Here is a 23,354-nt window from a genome sequence, read left to right on the forward strand (position 1 = left end):
TACGTGTGCGTGGCTCTGGCTGTGGTGGGAGGCAAGGTGCTGCTTTTGCACTGCAGGGGCAGCAGGGATGCTCCTTCCCCAGGCTGGAGGAGTGAGCAGGGGCTGCCCTGGCCACCTCTGCCACACGTCCCCAAGCAAAGCAGCTCATGTGGGTGCCGAGGGGCTGCCCCATGGACCCACGGGTGGTGGGGCTGTCCTGGGGCACCCTGCACGCCTCCTTACAGCGCTGCTTTCCCTCCTGCAGGATATTCGTGCTGGGTATTGGATTTTTCACCCTGTGCTTCTTGATGACGTCTCTGGGAGGGCAGTTCTCAGCCAAACGCCTGGGGGACTCGCCCTTCACCATCCGAACCGAAGGTAAGCATCCTGCCCATCCTGTCTGCTCGATGACTGCCCGTGGTCCAGCTGGAGAGCACTGGGGATGCCAAAAGGATGGTGCTTGGTACATCCCAGAGCTTCCCCCAGTCCCATAGCAGGGTCACAGAGCCTGTTAGCATCCCTGTCCCCATGCTGAGTGCAACCAGTCTGGGTCGTGCTTACAAAAGTCCTGTTAGGAGGGATTTTGGGCTGCTGGGGATGAGAAGATGCATATGAGGAAGGTGAGCAGAAGCTTTGTTGTGGTTATCCTTTTAGAAGATGTGTGCTTAAATTCACCTGCCCGGGACATTCCCCTCTGTCCCAGGAGAACCCCAGCACCCTTGGGAGCCTGAGGAGAAGGGGTGAACACTGGAAGGGCAGAAGTTCCTGGTCCCATCCCCAAAGAACTTTATGAAGCCGGGGCAAAACTATTATTCAGCCTCTTCCTCCCCTTTCTGGATGCGGTAGTGGGGTCCCTTTTCCCATCCTCACTCCGGTCACCAATTTAACCCAAACCCGAGTCCCCTGGCTCCCACCTCTGTGTGTCTCCTTTGCCAGGTGAGATGGATCAGGGAGCAGCAGGAGCCTTTTAGCACACCTCTGACTCAGCTGGGCTCCCTGCTGTAGGCGATTGAGCCAAGATGTGTGAGCTGGCTCCCCGTGCTGCCCCTGAGCTCTGGGGTGCTCCTCACCAGCAGGGAGAGATGTCCCCGGCTCTGCTCGGGGGCTGCACGGTCTGGGTGTGTTTTATTTATAATAAGAGAAAAACATCTCTGACCTAAGCCTTCTAATTTTTCATGTCTTCGGTTGGTCTGTAACTCCAGGCAAGGCAAGTGCTGCTTTGTTAGCAAGCTCAGGAATTGTGACCAAATCCATTTTAAGTCATTGGGTGGATTTGCCGACCCAGTTACTGCTTCCAGATGGTTTGCTGCAGGTGTGGCTGCTGCCGTGCCTCTTCTTGGGTCCATTTATTGTCCAACACACTGCCTGGAAGAGGAGGGAGGGCTCCTCTCCTGTACCTGAAGCAGGGGTGCTGTTTGGTGCTGGGGTCCCTGCGTGTGGGAAAACCCCATCCCTGGACATCCAAAGCCCCTCTGGGCGATGTGAGGCTGCAGGAACCTCGGTCAGAGCTCTGGGGCTGCTCTGCTTGGGGCAGGGATGTGAGCCCGACCCCATGGAGGGGTGCTGAGCTGCGCTGGACCCCTGCGTGATGGGGCAAGGGGCGGTGGGACAGAGACAGATGCGCTTTCATTAGCTCTGCGAGGTCTCAACAGGTCTGTTTGAATAATACACGGGCATTTAATTAACATGTGTTACGGATCCCAAGAAATATTGCTGGCTGTTATCGTTGCTGTTAAGAGCACGATGCCGGGCTGGAGACGAGCTCGGAGGAGCAGGTTAATTTTGCTGGGCTGATGAGCTTTGATGCAAGCAGCGATGGGAAGCGGGCCAGCGCTCACAAACCCGCACGGGTCCAAGCCCAGTGGCTCTGGAGGAATTCCTGGGTGCGTGCTCAGGTCTGCTGAGCCCCCTGGTTTGGGTGTCCTGGGACAGGCCCCCCATCTACAATGAACCGAGGTCCTCTGCGGTGCTGCCTGGCTGGGCAAGGGGTGCTTGGGCTCCTCAGGGCGCTGGGTTCAGCGGCCCCTTCTGAGCATCCTTCATTAACAGATTAATTTTGTACTGCAAGCCGGCAGCATCCTTCCCATCTACCCATTTGTGGGCTGATCCGACAGAGGAGGAGCTTTTACTGGGCTGCTTGGCTAGCCAGGGTCCCATCCTGCTCTGGTCCTCATGACGGTGCTGGTTGTGTCTGCAGGGTGGAACTGGAGCATCCTGGCCTGCCAGGTGTGAGCAAATAATCCCACGTCCCAAAATTTGTGGGTGGCTGTGGAGAGCCAGGGATTGGACCTGGCTCCCAGGGGCTTCAAAATAATTCATGCTGGAGAAATCCTGCTGGCTTGTGGAGCACCCATCATGCTGCTAATTTATAACCCAGGCTGGGGCTGTTCCTGCTTCTCTCCCATGCCCTGCCTCTCGGGTGCTGCAACCCAAAATCTGCCCCTGGGTCTGACGTGTGCTCACCCAAAGGGTGCTCCGAGCAGAGCAGGGGGCTTAGGGGAATGGCACGGACTCACCCAGGGCTGTCTTGGCTTGGAGCTGCGTGAGCAACAATCAGAGCCAAATGAAGACAGATGTAAGGCCAGAGTGTGAAAAGGAGAAATGGATAATGTCACAATCTAGGAGCTAATCCCCTTTTTAATTTTATTTTTATACGTGAATCCGCTTCCAGGAGGCTTTCTCCAAGTTTCCTGGTGTGTGCCAGAAATCATGCCTCGGATGGGTTCTCTGCCTGGCGATTCGATGCAGCAGAGGCTTTGCCTCTTAACGATAAATAAAAACCTTCAGAAAAGCAAGTTATTTTATCCTAATCCGCCGCCGTCAAGTAAACACAGACAAAGGTTCCTTTGTTTTGAAATGGCCACCGAGAGAATTTGTTCTACAAACAAAGATCCAGATGAGAAAGAGAGAACAGACAAGTCTATAAATTTTGAATGTGGGAGACGCTTTGGGAGCAGCTCGAGACTCGAGAGATTCAGGTTTCTGTGCCCTCGTCTCTCCTCCTGCTTAGAATTTGAAATGTTTTTCTTATTCTTTCTCCTCCCGAGCTTCTCTGCTTTATTTTACTGCTGGAGTAGAGCTGGCCTGGGGCAGGGGTCTGATCCGAAAACCTCACCAAAATGTTTAATGGGCAGAGCGGAGCAGCGAGCGCTGGCAGGGCGACGGCAGCTCTGCGGCCCTGGGCTGATCTCGGTGATGATGCACAGCCTGCTGCTGCAGGGCTTAGCAGAGGAAAATAGGTTATTAAGTGTTAAACCGTGATTACAAGTGGCTGGAATATCGCCTGCAACTGCTGTAGCTAGTTTAGGAGTGGCAGGACTTCTGATTGTTGTTTTTCTCCCATATGCTGGAGCGGAAGGTGCTGCAGCAGCCCTGGGGATGCGTAGGATGGGTCTGAATTCCCAAACCAGCCCTCGCTGCTGGCTCCGAGAGCATGGGCTGAGTTCTGCTGATGCTGACGGTGCTTGGGTGTGAATGCTTCGAGCAGCTCTCATCGACACCTTTGGGATGTGGCTGCTGGCTGAGCACTGGGGCTGTGCCTACTGATGCTGCTCCTGCAGCTGCCTCTCCAACCCAGCCTCAAGCGGTTCCTGTCCGGCTGATGCTCAGCTTGAGAAGCTCAGCACCTGCCTTTTTTCCCCCAAAACAATCCCCCAGCAGCGTCTCCAGATGGCTTCCTGCTGGTGGCCGTGGCTCCTACATTGTGTTTTCTCAGCCTAATAGGAAATGGGACGAAGGAAGGGAAGGGTGGTGCTGAGCTGCTTTTAGCACGTCCTCTGCAAGGCTGCTGCACCTCGTCCTGGGTTGCTGGGATGCGTTTTGGGGCCCGATCTCCTTGGGGTCGAGGTTACTGACCACCTTGTGGGATGAGTACCAGGTTTCCCAGGCATCCTGATCTGCAGTGCTGCTTTCCTGGGCTGCCAGGATGGCTCCGGTTCATTGCTCGGGACTTGAGGACTCTCAGGAGAGAGCCAGCAGCCAAAGCACTTTGTGCTGGAAACGATTCTGAGCATCACCTGGCAGAAATCCCCCCCCGCCTTCCCAAAACCAGCCCTTGTCCTGTTTTACAGCTACCAAAGCTCTGCGCCTCTCCTGCGGTCGTGGCTTGCTCCGGATCCTGGAGTCTCACCTGCTTAAAGCAATTTCTTCCCTCAGTGAACACAGAAGCGGAGAGGTTGTTCAGGGCTGTGCAGCACAGCTCAGTACCTCAGGGCTGGGATTCCTCCCTCAGGAGGAGGGATGCTCACGGAGGGGGAGTTGTGCCGCAGCAGATAATGGTGAAGGTTGCGGAGGGTTTTGTAGGGCATCTCTGCCGTTCCGGAGTCACAGCACCATGAAACGACGGGATCTCGTGTTCCTTCAATGCCCTGAATGGCTCCCCGAGGAGCTGAGCAAAGAGGCTGAGCAGAAACGTGAGAAAACCGAGGTGATCCCCTAAGAAGGGTCCTTTGCTCTCACTCCTGCCTCTGCTGGCTCCCCTCCCGCTCCGGCAGCTCCCCGGCTGGCTCAGCCTGGCCGGGTACCTCCGTCGTTTGTTCTCGCAGGAGATGCGGAAAGGTCAAGCTGAGCATCGCTAATGATCAGAGAGAGCTCGAGGAGCTGTCGTCCTCCTGCAGCTGGGGGAGGAGGAGGTGTGCAGAGGGTTCCTGACCTCTCTGCGGAGCTGATTGTGTGGGGGTGGCTGGGCTCTGCTTGTGGGGTCCTGGCTGCAGCGAGGCGCTGCTCAGCATGGGGGGTTAAAACAGCACACAGGTGTCTGTCCTTATAAATCCCCCCTCCTTCTGTCCTGGGAAGGGTTATTGCTGCTTTTTCCCCTGCCTTCAGGCAGGGAATGAAGCTCTTTTGATGGGAACGTGGCTTGGGATGAGCAAAACCCCTCCAAGTAGCCTTGCCAGCCCCTCTCAGCCGACCCTGGGAGCAAGTGCTTGGGCTGCTGCCTCCTGGGCTGGGGATGAAGGGCACGCACGTACCTTTCCAGCGATGCTCACGTTCCCTTTGCTTTCAAAAGGTCATGCAGGGTTATCAATTTGTCTTACTGCCTTTAGCGCATGCTGATGATGCCAGGAGAGAACTGCTCACAAAGCCTCGTGCCCCCAAGTGGCGGTGATGGGGGGACGTGAGCAGAGCTGGGACAGAGCTGGGTGGGTTCGGCTGGGCAGACTCAGCAATAATTATTCCCAGTTTCTTCCCGGGTGAGTTCCAGCTCTCCCCAGGGCTGCCTTGGCTATGTTTTGTCGTTGTTTGCTGAGCGGGGCCGGATAACCATCTGCAGTGGCTTGTAAGCACCTTGTCAGGATCCGCCGCTGGAGCGTGAGCGCTTCGCCCGGGCAGCAGCGGGGTGCGTGTGCAGGCGGGGGGACGGGAGCGCTGTCGCAGCACCGTGACCTGAATTCAGATTTGGCTTATGCAAAACTCTGGCAAAAGGCAGCGGGAGGCTCCCCTGCCTGATATCTACCCCAGTGGGGTGGCTGGTGGCTTCCCCAGGTCCCTGGGGTGGGTGCTGGTGGCACCAAGGCTGCTAGGAGGGTGCGGGTCCTGCATATCCCCGCAGGTTATTTCTGCTGCTGCTGCATCGAGAGCTGGGTTTGAGTCTGCTGGAGCTTGCAGGCAGCTGGAGGGATGCCAGCCAGGTGAAACCTGCCTGGAGAAGTGTGCCAGGCAGCTCTTTGGTACCCGGAGCCTGCCTGCAGCTGCGGGTGATGTCCTCCAGCCCCTGCAGCACCTCGTGGCTGGCTCTGCTGCTGCTGCCCCCATCCAAAGCTGATCCTGGACCAGGCTGCCTGGCCAGTGCCAAGGCAAACCGGCTGGTGCTGGAGCACCTCCTTGGCTCGGGAAGCAGATCCCAAATGTGGAGCAAGGGCTTTCTGCCTCCCCCCCCCAGCCCCGCTCCCTGCCGCTCCTGGCAGATGCTCGGGTGCTCCGGGGGCTCTTTTTAGTAGATAGCTCTGCACGCAGCTGCAGTGATGACTTCTGCTGCTCTGGCTGTTGGGTACAGGGAGGCTTTGTTAATTATTGGTTAAAGCCATGCTCGGTGATAAGAAGTGGCCGCGGGGAGCGGCTGCGGGTGACAGCAGCTCCGTCTGGGGGTGCGGGTGCTGCTGGCACCAGGATCAGGTGGAAAAAGAGGAATTTGGTTAAAAATACCCATCCTCTCCTTGTGCCTTAGTCTTCTGGAGTCCCCCAGGGTGCCAGGCAGGGATGTAGCAGAGGGGCTGGGGGTGCTGGTCCCTGTGCTCCTGGGCTGGTGCACGAGGCCGTGCTGCCTGTTGGGCGCTTTGCTCCCAGCTCAGCACACCCCCGTGCTTGGGGTGCACAAGCCGTGCTCGAGCCTCCAGCCCCCTTCTGAAAAGGGAGCTGAAAGTGGAAGCATAAAACTTTACAGCTCTTATTAAATTGCTATTCCGGGCAGGGAAAGGAGCCCTGTTGGAATAGGGGGAAAATAAAGACACCCGTGTGGGGTCCCCATTTATCTCAGTGGCTCAGCTGTGTTAGCTTGGAGATGGTTTCTCCCAGTGGCAGTTTTTGGGAAGGGATGGGGCACCCAGCCTGGTTTCTGTGTGCTTGAGGAGGGCTCAGCACAGAGTCCACTGGGATGCACATGGGAGTAAGACGCAGATGGGCACTTTGCAGGGCAAAGAGGTGTGGAACGAAGCCAGGGCTGAAGTGGTGGGTGAGGCTTAACCTGCCCTGGGCGCACGTCTCCTCCCCGAGTGCCCGCTTGGCACAGTCACTGCCCGGCACCGGATGCCTGCAGGCTTGAAAAAAATAAATTTAAATGCCACCAAACTTGGTGAAAGACAGCAGTGCTGGTTCACAAGCCGTGAATTGATGGAGCAGCTAATTGTGATGGGGTGGGAGCGGAGGTGAGCGATGGTCCCACTGTGTGCCGTGTCCCCCGGGGCTGCTGTGGTGCACGGGGGGGCTGTGGGGCTCAGGAAGCGCCGTCCCCTTGGTCTTTGTCCCTTTGGGATGAGCCCTTTGTCCAAGCAAAGCCCAGGGCTGAGGCCCCCTCCTGCCCACGTCCCCCCGTGTGGGACCAGCAGCGCCCCGCTGGCCCCCGGCGCTCCATTATCTCCGTGAGCAGCGGCTCCCCGGGGAATGATTAAATCAATTAATTGATTTTCTATAGCTCCTAAGGAAGTCAAATGGCATTTCCATCAACCTGCGATGAGCAAACACCCCACCACGGCCAGGAGGAATGTTAATGGCTCTCTGTGCTTTTATTACCCCTTTCACTCCTAAATCAAAATTCATCCTGAGCCCGGGAGGCAGCAGGTACTTCAGAAAAGAAAGCCAGCACAGCGGGAACCAGAGCAGCCGCTAAAAGCTGGAATTTTCCCCACTGATTTATTTGTTGCTGTGGCCAAAATGGGGGGCCCAGGGCTTCATCCAGCCCGGGACGACGTTAGCTGAGCCCCTTCCCATGGCTCTGCTGATGCCCAGCTGGATGCGGCCGCTGAGCGGGGTGGTTTGGAGGGAGGGATGAGTTCTTTGCCCCCCTGAAACGCGGTGGCAGGCTGCCCAGAGCTGTTTGGCCGGTAGTTTTGGCTGGAACAAAACCGGTGGTCATTTTGGGAATGTTAAATTAGAGAAGCTCTCAAACGTGAGGTCGTAAATAAAGTTGGGCGTGCGGTGAGGCAGAGGGGGCGGATGGGGCACGTGAATGCCAGCCTGGAAACCTTTGAGCCAATTTCCTGCCATCCGTGGCACATCGGCTCCCCAAAAATGCCATTTTCCCTGGGTCAGCAATGGGGGCTGCAGGAGAACCAGCTGGTTAGGTGCTGGTACCCTCAGGGGGTGCCTCTCTTGTAAAGATGCTGGACGAAGAGATGTTGGGGCTGCCACCTAAGCGGGGGTCCCAGCTCCAAATCCGGGGTCCAGCTTTGCCCCTCGGTGCTGAATTCACCCAGCACAGCCCCAGAGCCCTGTGTCCTTCGGGCTGGGGCACCGCCGTGACCGCAGCTGATCCAGTCCTTGTGTTTTAGGAAGCAATTTAAAATCGATGTTAATCTTGTTGTTTGGAGCAGCCTCGCCTGCGGCGCGAGGTGTTTGCAGCGCTGCGGAATAGCTTAAGATGCAATTTAAAATAGTGCTGGCTGGCGAGAGAGGAGCAACTAAAAATACCCTGCGAGCACCCATTAAAAAAAGTGGAGAGGGGGATGGGGAAGAGTTTTCTTTTTTTCTTTTTTATTAAAAAAAAAAGTAAATAAATAAAATGCTGACCTGCAGCTTATGCTGGGTTTGGGCGTGTTCTTGTCCTCTCTCCCATGGGACTGGGGACAGGAGGAGACGACCAGGCTTGTTTTCCCTGCGGTGTGACAGCTTGTGGCAGGGCTTCTGGGACTGTCCCCATGGCCCCCAGGGCAGATCTCCATCCCTTGGTGGGTGGGAGGGTAAAGAAGTAATAAAAATGGGGAGGGCGCAGCCCTGTGCTCTGTGTTGCGGTATCGAAACGCTCCTGTCTCTAAATGCAAGCGTCTGTTTGTACTGCTCAGCCTCCTGCCTTTTCTTATTTCTATGGAAATGCGGAGCGGGCACGTGTCAGCGGGGAGGTACGGAGCTGAGTCTGGTGCTGGGCACCTTTCTGTGAGGATGGTGGGGGAAAAGGGGAGGTGATGGGGTGGGGGGAAGCTCCCGGAGCCCCCTCTGCTCCCTGCCAGGCACGGACACGGGTCGGTGAGTGGAGGCTGCCTCCGGGGAGGAGGCGAGGCTGGGGACCCCAAAGGGACCCGGGGGCCACTAGTTCGGGTCTGCCCTGGGACTTACGTGGTGCTGGGCTTCTGGGCTATGATTTGACTGGATTATACTGGGGCCAGCCCTGGGCTAGTTGGCTCTGTGGCCTTTTAAGCTGCTTGAATCAAAAATGATAGTGAAGGTAAATGGAGAAGTGCAGGAGAGCAGCGGGGGGCTGCTGCCCTGCTCCCTGGGAAGGTGGCCACCAGCTCTCCAGCTCCAAGTCTCCATGGTTTGTTGCTTTAGGATCAGCCACGGGGCTGGCTGCTGGCCCAGGACATCTCCCAGTGCATCTCCCAGCTGCCGTGGTCCTGGCAGAGGGTACGGGGCTGTGGCTGTGCTGAGGAACCCCGGGAACATCTGCTCCTTCAGGAGCCTGCTGTCCTTTGGAGGAGTTTAAGTAGTCTGGAGTTGTCCTTTAAAGGAGAAAAACAAAGCAAAGCAAATGATGCTTTAGATTGAAATTAATTCAGCTGGTATTTTCGGTGGATGTAAGTAATATCTTACCATCTCTGAGCAAATTCCCTTCTCGTAGTGGAGCGTTCAGCTGTTGCAAGACAGCCAGGCAGGGATGTGACTTATGTCTGAGAAGGAGGAAAAAAATCCCCAGCAAATCAGCCATGTTATGAACAGCAGAGAGAGACTGCAGAATCGCGTCTTAAATGTCAGGAGGATGTTCAGGGCCATGGAGAGGGGGGTTGAGGCTGTGCCTCGGTTTCCCCAGCACGGCTGGGATGGGATCTTGGGGCTGCTGGGATAGGGAGGCTTGTGATCCTCTGGAAACTGGGCTGGTTTTGGGTAGAAAAGCCCCATGCAGGGCAGTGTGAGAAGGATCAGGGTGAGGTGAGGTGTTACTGCTGCATCCCCGAGTGGTGCTGGGGTCCTGCACCCATGAGGAGGACACCACAAGGGGTGCAGAAGGCTGGGTGCCACCCCAAGCACTGTTTCCCCAACGTGTTCCTCTCTTTTCCCTGGCTCCTCGACATGAAGCTGGGGCTGACGGGCTGGTGCTGAGCAGTGTGAGACCTGTCCTGGGCAGAATGAGTCTGAGGTGACCCAGGGATGGGAGCTGCCACCTGGGTCCGGGCACTGAGCAGGGCCAGGAGGCTGAAATCAGCCCCAGAAGCTAAGGGGACCGTGCCGCTCAGTGCGGGTGTTTCTCCTAGGAGAAACCTTCTGAAAACCTGGAGAAGCTCTGGGTGAGTACAAGCAATGGTGTAGCAGCCTGGGGTGGCATGGCAAAGATGCTCAGGGTCCCCAAATGTGATGCTCCAGCAAGAAAACCTCCTTCCCATGTGCTGCTCCCCCCCAGCACAGCCTGGACTTTGCCCCACTCCCTCCCCACAGCCCCCAGCCCCACGTTGGGCTCTCCTGTAGCCCCCGCCAGCACACCCAACACCAAATTTCGCTGTCCCCACCAGGTCCACCTGCACACGGAGCAGGATCCACCCGTGTGCTTCCTGGCTCCTGCTGCTGCAGCTTTTGGTGCCAGGTGGGCGCGTGGGTGGGATGCTCGCCCAGAGATGCTCCCAGAAGGTGCTTTAAAGACACCGGTGTCATTAGTGCCTTCCCCGGGGATCTGACCCATCCAAATCTGAGCATATTGGCCATCTCCTCCAGCGGTTCTGCAGAGAAACTATTTCTCCTTCCAATAGATATCACCCGGAGGGGATGCTTTCTCTTTTTTCCCCTGATTTCATCCAATTACCGAGCTGTGTGCTCTTCTGAAACACCATAAATAATTCTCCTCCCTCCGCTGTGTTTACCAGCATGTCTCACGAAATCCAGTAAGATATGATTGATTGCAATCATTATTTCATAGTGCTACTATGAAAACCTCTGTCAGGTTCGGTGATTGCCTTTAAAGAGTGTCTGCCACTCAGCAGACTGTCAGGAACCTGTCACACTTTGGCAAACTCCAATTAATCCGTTGAGCAGTTTTACTTGTGTTTTCTCTCCCATCATTGCTGATTATCGAGGGTAATTAGAATATTTCTCTTTTGTAATTAGCAGCTCTCTCGCTTTTTGTTTCTTAGAGGAAAGTGGCTTGCGAGGCCGTTTCGCTGGGTTTTCGTGCTGTTTTGGTTCAGGTTTGGGTTTTTCCTGCCTCCTGCCATGCTCTCGAGGATCTTCATCACGGGTTTAGAGGCTCAAATCCCCGCAGCCAGGCAGGAGCCCTCACCCTAGGCAGGTGTCTGAGGATGTGATGTCTTCTGAGCTTGCTGGTGAATTATTTTAAGGAGTTTTATTTGAGGGGGAGCAGGCAAAACGCAGATGGGGGCTGGGGGCAGCGCAGCCCCTGCCTGGCTGCTGCGAGTGCCCGCGTCGGGGTGAGAAATGAACCCCGGCTCCTGCGTGTTTTAAAAGAGTGGCTTCAGCACTTTTCCTCCTTTCTTTGGGGCTCTTAATGAGGCAGGCTTTCCAAGAGATGTAATAATGGTTGCCAAAAATGTCAAATTGTCCTCGTTATCCTCCTTAAGCTCCTGGAACAACAACAACAAGGGGAAAAGCAGAGGAGAGGCGGCGATGGGCAGAGCTGGGACCTCGCTCCTGGAGCCAGGGGAGGGCACGGAGGGGGGGGACACGTATGCCAGGACAGCTCTGAGTTAAAGCAGAGACCCCCCCGGCACAGGGGGGGCTGCAGCAGGGTCCGGGGGGGGTTGGGGTATGGGGGATGCCCATGGGTGACCCTGGGGGGCTCCGTGGGGAGGTGGCAGCCCCCCGGGAGGGCTTTTCCTGGCTCTCCTCCACGGGGACCTGCGTGCGGCTGGGTGCTAATAAGGGGCCGAGCTGGCTGCTCCCTGGGCTTTGCGAGCGGCCATTTAAATTTCAAACGAGCAGCAGGGCTAAATGAGTGTTCTTAATTAAACGAGGGCAGCCCGGCTCTGAGCGGTGCAGGCAGCAGCGGCTCTAAGTCATCCCTGCTCCCCTGCTGGGATCTCCCTCACCAATTCCCAGTACAGCTGCAGGCTCCTGATCCACCCAGGACACGTTTTTTGGGGTGGATTTTTTGACTTAAGCCCATTTCAAAGCATTTTTATCGGTTCTGTCTTTGCCATATTTGCCCAGCTGTGTCTGGGGATGTCCCTGGCCCCCACAAATTGGGCTCCAGGTTCCAAATTTCCGCTTTTGTCCCCCACAGCACCTTTTAATTGCACATTTTCCAGCAGTTCTGTGTTTTAGTGAGGAAGGCTGTGACTCCTGTCCCACCCAGAGGATTGGGCTCTGGCTTGGTGATAGGGTAGGCAAAGGTGGCTGCTGCGTTCCTGGACCTGGCCAGGGTGGTCTGGGGCTGCTCAGGACCCCGAGCACCTGCAGAAATCTCTGGCTCCTTGCCATGGGAGCGCAGGGAGTGTTTGAAAGTCTCAGGAATGGATGGGACTTTTTATTTTTAGGAATTTCTTTCGCTCTTTGTTTTTCTCCCATTTTATTGGATAGCGCCAGAAAAAAAATAATGTGTTGTTGATAATCCCAGCCAAGCAGCAAGATTCCTGCTGGCCTTGGCGAGGTCCTGCTGGCCTGCCATCAGCTTCCCGTAGGGTTTAGGGCTCAGATGTAACCACACTCAGGTGCACGTGGCAGCAATGTGATGCTCTCACAGCACCCACAGAGCTGCTGGGGCGAGCACCCAGCGCTGCCCGGCTCCTTGGGGTACTCAGGAGCCCGGTGCAGGGGGGGACGTGGGTGCCAAAGCCCCTGGATCAGCTGCGGTGCCCGATGCAGCCCTCCTGTGTCGGAGCTGGGAATCCCATCCTGCTGCCTGCACGGCTCCAGCACCACAGCATCAGGAGTCAAACCTTGGGAGATTTCCTGGGGCAGCCAGATCCCAGCATGGCCATAAACACCACGGTCCTTTGGATGCCACAAACATACAGATCCTACATTCAGGCCGGTCCCTGTGCTGCTTGCTGTGGGCAGGGGGCTGCACTCCGACCTCCCCACAGCCAGGTTTGTGGCCGTCTGCGGCAGCAGGAGAGGTGCCCAGATCCCGGTAGCCCCCCGGAGCATCCGTCTGTGCATCTCCTGCTGCTCCGTAAACGAAATGTGTGCTGCCTCTCGACAAGCACATGTGAGTGGAGATAAGCTAAACGGGAGAAGTTGGGGGATCATGCGCTGATTAAGTTATTACGGACATGAAATGAAGCACGCTGAGATGAAACGGGAGCTTTATTTTCCGTTCCTTGGCTCGGGGCTCGGGGCTGCCTGTCACCAGGCAGAAGATCAAACCAGGACCCCGCGTGTTGCCGGTCTGGGGGCTCGGGGAGCTCGGCCGCCAGCAATTTCAGCACAACGCTGGTTGGTGCCGTGCCAGCCCGAAGCAAGCAGAGTGCAAAATGGGGCTGGGAATCAGGGGTTTTTCCCTGCTGGAGGAATTTGCTGAGATGCAATGTACAAACAGCGAGCGATTTCCAGAGCCTGGGGCACCCATCCTGTAGTTGGTTTGGGTAGAAAGGATTTCTTTTTTTTCTCTGCAGTAGGAAAATTGGTGTTGCTGGGAGGATGTGCTGAGGGAGGAGTGGGGATTTGCTCTGTTTCTTGTGCTTTTCCCTAAACAATTCACCTTAGGCTGCTGCCAAAGGCAGGATGCTGGGCTAGGTGGGTCCTGCAGAGTGAAAAATAGAAGCGTGTAACAAAAGGAGGCTTGTTCAGTGCTCCAGAATGAAGTTTGGTTTCTGTAAGCACTTGAGACAGGCAGGATCGGGTGGGTGTGCCAGGAGTTTGTGCCCAGAGAGGGCTTGGGCTGGTGCAGCTGCTGATGAGATCTGCAGCATGGATAAATTCGGGCACAGGCAGGGATTAGTCTGAGCTCTGCACCTTGGGCACGACGATGGGTATGGGGCTGAAAAGCCAGGGAGGGGATGTGCAGGGCACGGAGACAGCCCCAAACACCCCAAACCCACCCGTGGGGCTGGCTGCACAGGGGCAGCTCGGGGTTGAAGCGTCGCGGGGGGGTCTCGCTGTCTCCTCGCCCAGCTGTGACCGTGTCCCCTTGCTCTTTGTGCCCTGCAGTGATGGGCGCGCTGGAGTCCCGAGGGGTGCTGCGGCGGATGAGCGACATGCTGGAGCTGCTGATGAAGAGGATGGACATCCTGGCCCGGCTGGAGAACAGCACCGACTTCCACAAAGGGGACGAAGCGCGCTTCCCTCTGGACAGGTCAGTCGGCTGCGCCCTGGGCACTGCTGCTGGCCTCCAGATCACAGGCACGGGGGAATTGCAGAAGCAAAAAGCCCCCCAGTGTGTTCTGCGGTGTCAAAACTCCTGGGCTGAGCTGCTGGCAGAGCTCCCCAGGGCACAGGGTATGGAGAAATCCGCATCGGTGGTGTTTGGAAAGGTTTTGGGGGGGGATTTCTGAAGTTCCCATGAACTTTGGGGTTACCTTGTGCCCACTGGTGGTGTGGCAGCGTGGAGGAGCATCTCTTCACCGCTGTGCCGTGGCAGAGCTGGAGGTGGGTTGGAGCAGGACGTGGTGCAAAGGGGCTGTGCTCCCTCTGCCATCAACCCCCAGAGCGAGCTCTGCTGCTCTGCGCTCACGTTCTCCCTGCAAACACATCTCCATCGGGCTTGCTGCTGCGGCAGGAGCACCGCAGGGGATGGGTTGCCTGCAGCTGAGGCTCCAAATCGCTGCTCAGGTGATGCCTGGCACCATGGGGAGGATCTGGGAAATCCCAGCCTCACCCGGTGCTGCTGTGTCCTGCAGAGGATAAGGAGGTGTCGCACCTCCCGTGCAGGCAGCAGCCCCAGGTGGGTGGTGGTTGTATGGTCTGCCCAGGATGTAAAGCGATAAAAATTAATCTAATATGGGTTTTGGAGGGAACAAAGCCCGGGTGTCCTGCCTGGCACCGAGCCACCAGCCCCACAGCTTCCTCTCCCGCCCTCTCCATCCTCCCTTTCGGAAATGCCAAGCTGAAACAGCCACTGAAATGGCTGTGCTTTGGGACACGGGGCTGAGATGTCCAGTGTTGGAGCTGAGCGAGGCTAAAAATGAAATAGCAGCAAACTGGCCAGCCCTGAAACACCCATGGCACGGCGCTGGTGCTCCTGTGGTATGCGGGCTGCCTCCGTGCCACGTGCCGATGGCGTGAAAGGAGCCTTCAAATCACAACGTGCTGATTTACCAAAGAGATTTACCCTTTGCTAGGGAGGCTTTGAACCTTTATTCATACCAATTTGCTGTCACTCCACATCCTGCAAAAATATAGTAGGTAAAGGAACTTGAATATGGAGGGGCAGAGGTGGGGAAAAAAACAAAGGGCAGTGCTTGTGGCAAGGTCTGTGAGGCTGGGAAAATGCAGAGCAGGCTTTGCTCAGGCGGAGTGGTGACACGGTGACACGGTGCAGGGATGTGACACGCAATTGTCCCCGCTGCCCTGCACCTTGTCACCGAGGTCACCAAGGCTGCAGCGTTTTGTTTCTGCTCGGTGGCTGGTGAGGGTTTCTGCACCTCGGTGTTTCCACGATCATTTCCACTCCTCTCCCTCGCTTCCCTTCCGAGTCTCTTCTGCACCTCTAATGGAAAATAGAGTAAGAGAGCCTGCAATTAAAGGCTGGGCTGCGCTGAACTGAGTGCACGCACGAATTAGTGTTGCACAGGAAGCCTGCAAGTGCGCGCTCCTGCCTTTTCAGTAATGGGATTTGAACCACTGAAAAACATCGTTCGTCTGCGTGACGGCAGCTGCTGGGGATGTTGTCGTCGCGGGGCTGGCTGGTGGCTGGGGACATGAGCAGGACAGCAGCAATCCTGCCCAGGAAGGGACGTGGCTGCTAGACTGGAAGGCGCTGGCTCCGGTCTGATGACGTTTTTGGCCAATTTCTCATTAAAAGAACGAGCGATTCCAGGTTATGGTAATTTCTGTACATCAGCAGCCAAAAGATGAGCTTAGAAGTGTTTCTGTGGGCTGGCAGCGATCGCTTTGGAGGGAAATGTCACTCTGGGTGGCAGCAGCCCTGCGGAGCTGCTTGTCCCAGGTGGGTCCAGGGTGGTCTCAGGCACCTCGGAGGGACGAGTGGCCCTTGGGGACACGTGGGGGTGACACCTAGCAGTGACCCTGGCTGTGGGGTGTCACAGCTCTGGGTTTCTAATGGCAGGGCTGAGGGGGGGGCTGATTCATCTGCTGAGTCTGGGGCAGGGAGACCATGGAGGATGGGGGCTGACAGACCTCCTCAGAGCATCCTCTATGTTTTGTGGCTCCTCTGAGATGGCACCGAGTGCTGGCAATTACAGCTGCCTCCGTTTTCAGGGGCAGAATATCCCACGGCAGGGGCAACTTCTGCCAGCTCCTCACCTTGTGCTCCTTATAAATTATTCCCTGGGAACATCCCAAACAGCGGATGAAGCTGGTGGGGTTGATGGTCCTTAGTGTCTTTACACAGCTGGAAGGCTCCCCAAGATGGCAAAAATCATCTTCAGCTCCGTAGGTGCTGCCTGAGGCTGAGCATGCGTGGTTGCCTCTGTGCGTCACCCCTGCAGGGCTTCAGAGATGGTTTTGGTACACCCAAGCATCCAAAATCTGCCCTAGAGGAGGTGCCCAGAGTTTTTTTGGGAAGATCTCTGTTTTTTCACGCTGGGTTAGGGGGCACCAGCTGCAGCACCCTGCCTGTCCCTGGGATTCCTGAGCCCTTTTCCAGCCGTTTGTGCTCCCTGCCCGTGTGGGAAGGTGAGCGGTGGCTTTTGTACCAAGCGCCAGCAGGCTGCCAGTCAGCTGCAGGAAAATCAATGCCGCTGTTAATTGAATGCAACCCTCGTAAATCATCGGAGGGAAGGAAATTAGAAGTGCTTATGGAAGCCTCCTGGAGAGCTGTTTGCTGGGCAGGGGAAATGTTAGCCAGCAGGGGAAACACCAGTGCCCTGTTGGAAAGAGTTTGGGGAAGGATGGAGCGGGTGCGAGGTGGATGATCCTAAATGGACCCCAAAAATGCCAGAGCTGGGGGCTTGGGGGAGCCCTGGTCCCCATCCTGGGGCTGTCCCCACATGGGAGGTGGCAGCAGGGGTCCCAGGCTGGGGTCTGTGTGCCGGTGCCCTGCCCTGCTGCCCCTCGGCCCTGCGTAGTGGTTAGCAGACGAAGAGTGTTATTTGCTAATGACTGATTAATCTTCAAGCTTAATTACTGCCAGGGCTCAGTTAATTTCCATGCGCTTAAAGTATTTGTTCTTGTAATCGTTACATGACTCCAAATTCCCCCGGTAATTACAGGTCTCACAGTGTGTCACCGAACGGATGGGGTTCCTGCGTCCTGCCCAGCTCCGTTTGTCCCCAAATTGCTGCCATCGAGGAGCACCTTGGGGACGCTGCTGCTGATGTTGGGGTCCCCATGGCAGCACCCGGCTCCTCTCCCCCCTTGCTCCTGGGTTTGCACCCCCCCAGCACCTCCAGCTCTGTTTGATGTGGTCAGTTCTTCAGCAGGCTTTGCTTTTTGTTCATTTTCAGCCCGAAATGTCGATGTGCCGGGGGCTGCCTTACGCAGGGCTTTGCCAAGGAGGCTTCTCAATGGGTTAGCGCGTGGAGTTAAAGTGCTCTCCTGTTGGTTTGGAGCTGTGCTCGAGTCACCTCGGGCAGCTTGTGGCTGGAGAGCCCTCAGTACCCGCGGGAGATGAGGGGCATCCTCCCACAGTGCCCACAGCACAGCCTCACGTGGGCAAAATCGGTATTTTCATCTAACTTTTGGGCAGGTTGCTTTTGGATGTCATTCTCAGCAGCTTGCCATGCGTGGTGACATCTCCAGGGCCCCCCAAAGGCCATTTCTGGCAGCCTGCAGGCATCAGAGTACCTGAGCAAATACCTCTGATTTATGCCCCAATAAAACAAAGATTAAGGTACATCGAGGTGACTGAGCTTGTAACCCTTGTATCTCTGACCCTTCGTGTTCACAGGAATAAAACTCGCTGACACCTGTGCTTAGGGCTGGGATCTGTTCTGCCCCACAAGGCGTTAGGAAGAAGAGGGCTTGGGCTTGCGGCTGCAGCCTCGTATCCAGCTCGGGAAGGCTCCCCCAGCAGCTTATAGCATTCGTAAAATATTTTAATTAACAATCTTGATTACACGTGGCTGGCAAGTTCTGCTTGTGCGGAAATATGCGCGGGGTGCTCGGTGCAGGGCTGCGATACCCCCCTGATTGGGAAGCTGGGCCAGGTTTTCATCAGGGACCTTATTTCCTGGGAAATGTGCTGCCTGCTCCCTGCGAAGGCAGAGCCTCCCCAAGGGGCGCTGCGGCTCGCTCAGGGCCTGAGCCTTTAAATGCATTTTTGTGCAGAACGTCACCTGCGGTAAATGGAAATTAAAAGAAATCGAAGCACTTCAGTGAGGAAAATGCCCCGGTATTTACAACGTGATCTGTCATTTGGACAGCCGGGGCCGGTCACCCGCGTGGTTTCCTTCCCACAATTTGCTGAAGTAGCTCGACTGGAGGAGCTCGGCAGCAGCTCTGCTCGTGCAGCATCCAATATTTGCTTCAAATGAGTTTCCCTGGCATGGTCCTGTCCTGAAATAATACATTCTCCGGGTTATTTGCCCGATATGAATTCACAAAGAGTGCAAACAGAGCCCGAGCGATCTCGGGTCTTTATTCAAGTATTCACGGAGAGGAGATTGAGCTGTTTGTCTCAGCCCTGAGATGTAATGAAAAAGATTGCTGAATACAGAGATACCAGAAATTATATTTGAAGCGTGCACGGTTCTGTGATATGTTTTTTTTTTTTTAATGCAATTTTTTATTTTTATCCGGTTGACCAGCCGGGGCTGCCTGTGAAGCATAAAACCCTTCTCGGTTGCACAGGGTTTAGTGCACAGCTCCAGGGGATCAGCGGCACCGTACCTGTGCTGGGATGGGATCTGGGGCACCCAGGGGACCACCAGGGGCCGTAATGAGGCTGGGGAGCATGGGGGGCGTGCCCCAGCCCCACATCTTGCTGAACTTTGTGCCTTGTCAGCTATGGGATTCCCAAAAATGTGGTGTGCAGCAGGGCTTGCCGCTGCCCTGTGTTTTGCTCACCTTTGCCTGTTTTTTTTTTTTTTTTCCCTATTTTTCCCTCTTTTTTTTTTTTTTTTTTTTTTCTTCTTTAATTGTGCTTTTCTGCCAGGTTGATAGAAAGGCTGTGGGCTTTTCCTCTGCTCCCTATGGCTTTGAACCTTTCCAAACTCCCATCGTGGCACCCCACGGGGCTCAGTGTTTCTCACGGCCACTTATGGCTGTGTGGCAAGGCCAAGCAAAGCTTGTGGACGTGCTCCAGTACCAGATTTCTGGCGATAAATCCAGGTTCAGAACTTAAATAAACACTAGATGTGTGGCTGGTCCTCATGAATGGGGCACCTGGCCAACCCCCGCAGCCCCTGTTGTGAGCTGCGGTACAGGGGGCAGCGATCCGAAATTTGGGGAGAGCAGCAGCCGGCAGGCAACCTCCCTGCCCTAAGGGTTTTTTTTATTTCTCTGTTTGTGTTTTTGAGTGCAAGCCATCCCCTTGGAGGGGACTTGGGGATGCACACAAGGATGTGGATAGAAGGTTTGCCATCAGTGCCCCTTGGGATTTGGGTTCCCTGTCCTGTGGTGCAGCTGGGCAGACACGGTTTGTGCTCGGCTGTCTCTTCTGCCTCGTGTCTTTGGGCAAAAAAAAAAAAAATCTTTAAAGAGGCTAAAGAGGCAAATGACAGCACAGACGTCGTCGTGAACAAGTTGAAGTCCTTTGGTAAACGGCTCTGTACGAACGTTGCGTTTGTTGATGCATCTTCAAAACATCTGCTTTTCCCCATCTGTAGCGGTCCTCCAAAGTCACTGCTTTCAGCAGTTAATAGCAAGAAATATAGGATGAGCAAACAAATATGCTTAGGGTTTGTATTATGAAGACAACGCACAAATAGAAAGAGATTCATCTTTTCATAATGCCACTTTTTATAAAAGGCAATAAAAATACGGTGCCTTGTAAAGGGATAAACAAGCTTGAGTCTGAGCCTCTGCTGCAGGGTTGCGAGTGAGAGACAAAGTGAAGGGAACCAAATTAATGTATAAAAAAGTAAAGGAAAATTCAACCTCTGGCTACATTATATGGCAAATGATCTGCCTGTGGGGAAAGATACATCTTAATAGCAGTTTTTGAAATGAGATGAATACTGTATACAGTGCGTTATAAGCCACCCTGTGATCTGAATCGTAATCAACACGGGGAAGTATAAATCTGAAAATAATAAAGATGAAATCAATATTGATGGTTAGAAGTAAAAGTACTGTATTTGCCGTAGTAAATGGTTTTAAGGTCCCAGGGAAAAATTTCTTCTAGAAAACCTGTAGTAATTTACTATAGTTTCAATAGCTGGCATAGCCCCAGTGCGTTTCGGTGGCATTTATATCGTCACTAGAGAAAAATTTAAAAAGCAAGAAGGAAAGAAGGGGCCCATTGCTGCTCCCTGTGCAGCAGGGTTGCTGGTAAAGAGCTTTTCATCCTGCTGTGCTGGTGGGGGCTGCACCCACAGGCTGAGACCCCACAAGGACCAGGCTTTGCGGCACATGGAGCGTGTCCTGCCCGGTCCCTTCCAGGCACCGTCCTGTTCCAGCCACGTGCCGTGACTCCGCACCCTGCTTCTCATGCTGGGTAAACATTTTGTGATTTCACTGCTGTTTTTGGATAACGAGCCACCTTTCTGTTCTGCTGAGCTGTCATTTAGCAGAACGAGCCACTTAGCTTGTCCTTCCCAGTGTCTCCAGGTGCTAAGGATTAAGGTATCGAATTCTGAGGAGCTGCAGGAAACCTCTTTGCCTTGGAGGTTTTGCCTTTGGTGTTTTATTTCCTTGTCCTCTACCCAGGTGACAAATCGCTTTAATGATAGCTGATGTAACTTCTGCTTAACCTCTTTCTCGTCTCGTTAGCACCTTAAATGAAATTTGCTGCTCGAGCTGTGCCTTGCTGCCCAGCAGAGGAGGCGGCGGGCTGGGTGCTGCACCCAAAGCCCTTGGAACTCAGTGCCCAAAGCAGGGGGGGGGGTTGGAGGAGGTTGATTTGAAGAGTAAAGGGGCAGGTGGTGCGAGACTGAGCATGATTCAGGATGTTTTCTGCAGTTACTCCTTCCTTTTAATATATAAAACGTGCCAAGGACCACACTGGACATTTCAGCTCCAGAATAGCTGAAGGGAGCGAAATATCCCCTTGGCTTCTTGATCCAGGTCAGTTCGGTTTTCGTCTCCTCTCAGGTAACCCTCCTGTGCTTTGTGGGAAGCCCAACACGACACGGCTGTCTTGTTTCGGAGAGCTGCGAGTGCTGCTGGCATGCCGTGATCAAACACACATCTTACATCAAAGCCTCAAAGCCTTTGTATTTGGGGAAGAGCTGCTGCAGGAGCTGGGTGAACTGACAGGCACCGGGCCAGATCTGGTGGCACTGAGCAGGATCGGTGCTGGCTGTGGGGCTGAGCCATTTATTTGGGGTGAAGATCCTGATTTTATGTTTGGAAGTGCCAGTGCTTGGTCCTTGCTGATGTCTGGGGGTTCTCAGGGAGGAGATGGAGACCGAGGCTGCCTCCAATCATTGGGATTCTCCTGACTGCTGGGGGCTGGATTGGACTTGGCCAGGTCTTGGGGCAGCTTCTGGCTGCAGGTAGAGGTTGGACCGTGCCCTGATTTAGGTGTTTTGGAGCAGGGCTGCTGTGTCTGTGCCCATCCTTTTGCTTTGCTGTGAGTGCTGGAGAAACCCGAGGAGCATTCCTGCCAAGCCTTCGTCCCCCTCCTGTTGTTACAGCAGGAGGCTGGGCTCGTTGGCTGTAAATTCAGTAATTCTGGAGATGTTTGATCCTCACCTGCCAGTCCTGGCCTTTTATTTTTTTAGTCCGTGCGTGCTCATCACCTGCATGAACTGACCACGGCTTCCTGGTGGAAAAAAGCTACCAAAAACCAGGGCTTTGAGAGCTTTCAGGGCTGGCTGAGCACTTTTGCCCTCAGACTGGGAGCATTTTGTCTCCTCGGAGCCACGCTCACAAGCCCAGCTTGTCGTAGGTCATTTCTGTGTCTGTATTTTGCCAGGGTCTCATGAGGAATCTCCCTGTTTCAGCAGTTACAGCAGCTGGCAGGAGACCTGGGCTTTATTCTCTGCGAAAGGTTGGAAGTTACTTGGGGGCAATGGTGTCCTCTGCATTTAATTATTATTTCTTAAAAGCCTAAGATATGTGGCTCCCCGTAGAGGTATGCAGCTTGAGTATCGATGGTCATAAACCATGCCAGAAGGAAAAATGTGGGCTGCTTGCTGCCGGAGAATGGACTTTAAATCAACAGCCGGAGCAGTATCGGTTCATAAAACCAGGATTTTTTTAGCCTTGAGGACAGAGGTGCTTTAAATCCCAGCCTCCAGGTTCAGTGATCCGCTGGAGAAAAAGCATAAAACTTCAGGGGGAAGGACCTGGTATCAGTCCCTATTTCTGTGCCGGGAGTATTCAAGGTAGTCCTTTTGGGTTTGCTCCCTGCTTAGGACATTTCTTTGTATTATAACGATCTCAGCAGCAGCAGGAAAAGCTCATGGCCCTGACGCTGCAGAAGGGAGAATTATTTTCCATGATAACCAAGCTCATCAGGGCATCGTTTGCAGTAGAAATGGTAAGCGAGGCATCGGAGGTGGAGATCCTGCCCCTCACCAAGCGAGGCAGGGCACCACTGCTAGTGGATTGAATTTTCCTGCCTTTGTGTAAATTACACCAGGTTTTAATTGACATCGGGCATCTTCGCAGTGCTGTCACTTGTGCCGCTTGGTGTGTGGTGTAGAGGGGTTTAATGGTGCTGCTTACCCAGGACGGCATTGATCAGGAGCCTTAGCTCATGTACATGTTACAGCAGCTCACACTGGTGGCATTTGATCTCTATCTGTACCAGGAAGGTCCCCACGTGCTCTGTGGGGGCTGTGACACTGAGCTCAAGGCCAGCTCAGGCTGTGCTGCCGATGGCCCTGTCCCTGAAGCTGTCCCCATAGCTGTCCCCCTTTCCCCAAAGCTCTCATGCACTGCACCTCAGCAGGGGGAGTGGAAATCCACCCGCCCCTTGGTGGTGGTTCGGGCCACCCACATGTCCTGCACGCTTTGTGGTGTGGCTCTGTCCTTCGCCCTCTGTTGTTTTGTTCATCCTTTGGCTTGATTTTTGGTTCTTTTCTCCCCCCAGCCTTCCTGCACGCACTGTGAGACCAACAATCGCAGCAGAGGATTTTCAAACATAGCACGTCTGAAATAAGGAAAACAGATTTCCCCGGCATATTTAATACTTCCCCATGTAAAATGCATGGCTATATCTGTGTTTATGAGCACACTGGAAAAAAAAATAGCAGAAAACCGATTTATGCTGTTTTAGAGCCTAATCTCTTTGAAGCTACTGAGCTTGGTGCCAAGCCCGTGCAGGATGAGGCGCTCCCATGTTGCACCCCACAGCTCAGCTCTGCCTGGGTTTTGGGGCTGTTTTCAGGGTGTATCTGCTTTATTCCCAGGTTCCAGCCAGCAGCTGGTTTGATGGAGAGAATCCAAGCTATCGCTCAAAACGTCTCGGACATCGCAATAAAAGTAGATCAGATTCTCCGGAACAGCCTCATGAGCGCAAAAAGTAAGTGTCCTGCACACAGCTGGGCTCCGACACAGTACAAGGGTGCAACAGGGAGATCCTGCCCTGGAGAACTTGGTAAAAATGCAGG

The 23,354-nt window shown here is 54.7% G+C and overlaps 1 protein-coding gene across 5 annotated transcripts in view; it reads left to right on the forward strand.

Annotated features, from left to right (window-relative positions):
• The window catches only part of MGAT5B (alpha-1,6-mannosylglycoprotein 6-beta-N-acetylglucosaminyltransferase B), a 56,273-nt gene that overhangs the window by 6,289 nt on the left and 26,630 nt on the right, over positions 1–23,354 (forward strand). For 4 of the 5 annotated variants that reach the window (XM_068655101.1, XM_068655099.1, XM_068655102.1 and 1 more), the window contains exons 2-4: positions 245–357; positions 13,723–13,867; positions 23,154–23,266. In XM_068655101.1, the coding sequence (XP_068511202.1) occupies positions 245–357; positions 13,723–13,867; positions 23,154–23,266 (371 nt within the window). Of the gene's footprint in view, positions 1–244; positions 358–13,722; positions 13,868–20,534; positions 20,860–23,153; positions 23,267–23,354 lie in introns of those variants that run through there. The other variant, XM_068655104.1, reaches the window with a different exon arrangement.

This window comes from Anas acuta, chromosome 18, assembly GCF_963932015.1.
Source record: "Anas acuta chromosome 18, bAnaAcu1.1, whole genome shotgun sequence".
NCBI lineage: Eukaryota > Metazoa > Chordata > Aves > Anseriformes > Anatidae > Anas > Anas acuta.